At 36.7% G+C, this 2,353-nt stretch overlaps 1 protein-coding gene across 1 annotated transcript; it reads right to left on the bottom strand.

Moving 5' to 3' along the window:
* Window positions 1-1,790: 1,790 nt before the first annotated feature.
* LOC118738436 lies at window positions 1,791-2,314 on the bottom strand. Its single transcript, XM_036469373.1, has one exon. The coding sequence runs from the start codon at window positions 2,254-2,256 to the stop codon at window positions 1,912-1,914; it is 345 nt and encodes a 114-aa protein (XP_036325266.1). The 5' UTR covers window positions 2,257-2,314; the 3' UTR covers window positions 1,791-1,911.
* Window positions 2,315-2,353: the final 39 nt, after the last annotated feature.

A 2,353-nucleotide genomic window follows, 5' to 3' on the forward strand; every position in this document is an offset into this window, starting at 1 on the left:
TTTTTTTTAAAAAAAAAGGTATCAAGCTCTTAAAAAATCACCCGTTACTATCTGAAATTAATGGGTCGATTATGGATAGCAATCGAAATCAGTTGCGTTGGCTAGTTGCCAAAACGATGTTACAGATAGCAACTGGCAACTTTCAACTGACAACTGCAGTTGCTACACAGTGTGTATACAGGCGAGTACATTTTTGTTGTTGCTGGGAATGTTTTGGGAGCGTATTTAGGAGCGAAAATTGAAAAATGTGTTATATATTTTACTTTTTAATAATTTGAACGATATTAACATTTTGCAATGCAATGCTTTTACAGAATATGGTGAAAATAGCAAAACAATAACTAGAAATTTTATTAGTCCCCGTGGAGGACGCCCTTTGGCGAAACAAAAGCGAACACTGATTGCAAATTTTTTCCTTTATCAACTGAAGCACCTCTTTTAAAACTACCGACACACCAAATTTTCCAAATTGAAGTCTGAATTGAATTGCTGTGACACTTCCTTGTGCGAAAAATCGAAGAGGTGCACAAGCTTTTATGAGCGGAGGTAATGAAGTTGAACGAAGAGGTTCATATCACAATATCAAAACGATAATAAAAGAAAAACCTTGAAAGCATTAACATTTGTTTACAGTGCACGCGGTAGCTCTAGAGGATTGGAATTATCCTTTAAATGTCGCCTGATTGAGGCCGCGCTCATGTACTTCTCCTCCTCTTAAACTCATAATTGTGATGAGCATAGCTTTATTGATGTCTTTTCTGTAAAACTCTTTAATTTAATAATTCAATTTTGCTCGCACAGCTTGTTTACAGCTCATTTAAGGGCAATCGCATAAAATTTGTCGAAGCTAGGTGAATTTACAGCCCTATAGTGTTTATGTACCGGACTTTCAGTTTTTTTGAGCTGTGTGGCTAAGAAATTCATCAGTATTTATTCAAAATTTATACAATCGCTCTTTAGCGAATAAGTGGTTTTTTCAGGAAATTTTAGGAAAATGGGGGTGGCACCGCCCACTTATATTATATGTGCGTACCTCAAAAACTACTTGACCGATATCGACCAAATTTGGTATACATGTGCACTAATTTATTAATAATTTCAGTTTGAAATATGGTATTTTTTGCAAGTTTAATAGCTGAGCTGTCAAACACAAAAAAATAACCACGAAAAGGTGTTCAGCCTCTCTTCTTCGGCAACACAGAAAGGTAAATTCTACTAACAGGTCTATTCTGCACGTTACCGAAAATCCAGTTAAAATATTCAGCTATGAAGAATTGTGGAAATTCTGGCATTGCATATTTCATGGGGCAATACTTTGTTACCAGCTTATGAGATGGTAACAAAATTTACCGATTACAAAAGTACACAAAATGCGAAGAGGTTTAAAATTTGAGAGGAACTTTAGTTGCGTTCCTTAACTCGCAAGATGTTGCAAGAATTTACAGGAATTTACCAGAAAGCGTTCCCGTACTTGGTTCTCTGGCTTCTTTTGCCTTTTGACAGTTTTACAGGTTTTAACCCAGAAAAGTTGGGGAACGCAACTTTTATTTACCGGTTACAAAATTTTTATTACCAGCGCCAAATAGACTTGTAAGTGAGCGTTATAATCCTCTTGCAAAAATTCCAATTTCCCCTATTTTCAAACATCTCCCAACATGTCTGTTTGGGGTGGGAGGGATGACTTTTCATAAAGCGCGGTCCAACCTCTTTCGTTTAGGGGGATTTGGGGTCACGGATCCTTTCCCTCCGCCCCCACCAAAAATCGTTGTGCAAATAATTAAACATTTCCCTTGATCTTTTTACATGTGTAAACTTTATTTATAAATTCTAGTGTGTAATAAAAATGTTGAGGATGATTTAATCGTGCCACACGCAATCCCATCTACTCCTTAGTAAAATATACTGACATTTTTACCAACTACCGTTTGACAAAACCTCATCGATTTGCTCACATTGCCCCTCAATAGCATTTTTCAACAACTGAGCTTCCGTTTCCAATTCCATTTTTGTCGATTCTAACTTAAGTTTGTAGCTCTTAACTTCACTGTCCAGCATAATCAAACTCTTTTGATCTGCTACTGCTTGCTCGAAACGCGTCCACCAATCATGCTGTTGTCGATCGGTATTCGGCGATTGCCGTTTATCTGGCTCTGTATGCAGCTCAACATGAAATGTTTCTGCATCTTTGAGGATTTCTTCTACGGTTGGTGGAGAAGGTGGTCGTAGACATTTGGAATTTTTGGATCTTTTCAACATTTTTAAAAAGTAAACAAACTTTCAACTATTGGGGCGATTTGTGTTATTCCTTTTTTTTTTTTTTGGATATCGTTAGATCTATATCCGTAGATCCGTA

This window comes from Rhagoletis pomonella, unplaced genomic scaffold (assembly GCF_013731165.1).
Source record: "Rhagoletis pomonella isolate Grant_MI unplaced genomic scaffold, Rhpom_1.0 Rhpom_scaffold_00004, whole genome shotgun sequence".
Classification (NCBI taxonomy): domain Eukaryota; kingdom Metazoa; phylum Arthropoda; class Insecta; order Diptera; family Tephritidae; genus Rhagoletis; species Rhagoletis pomonella.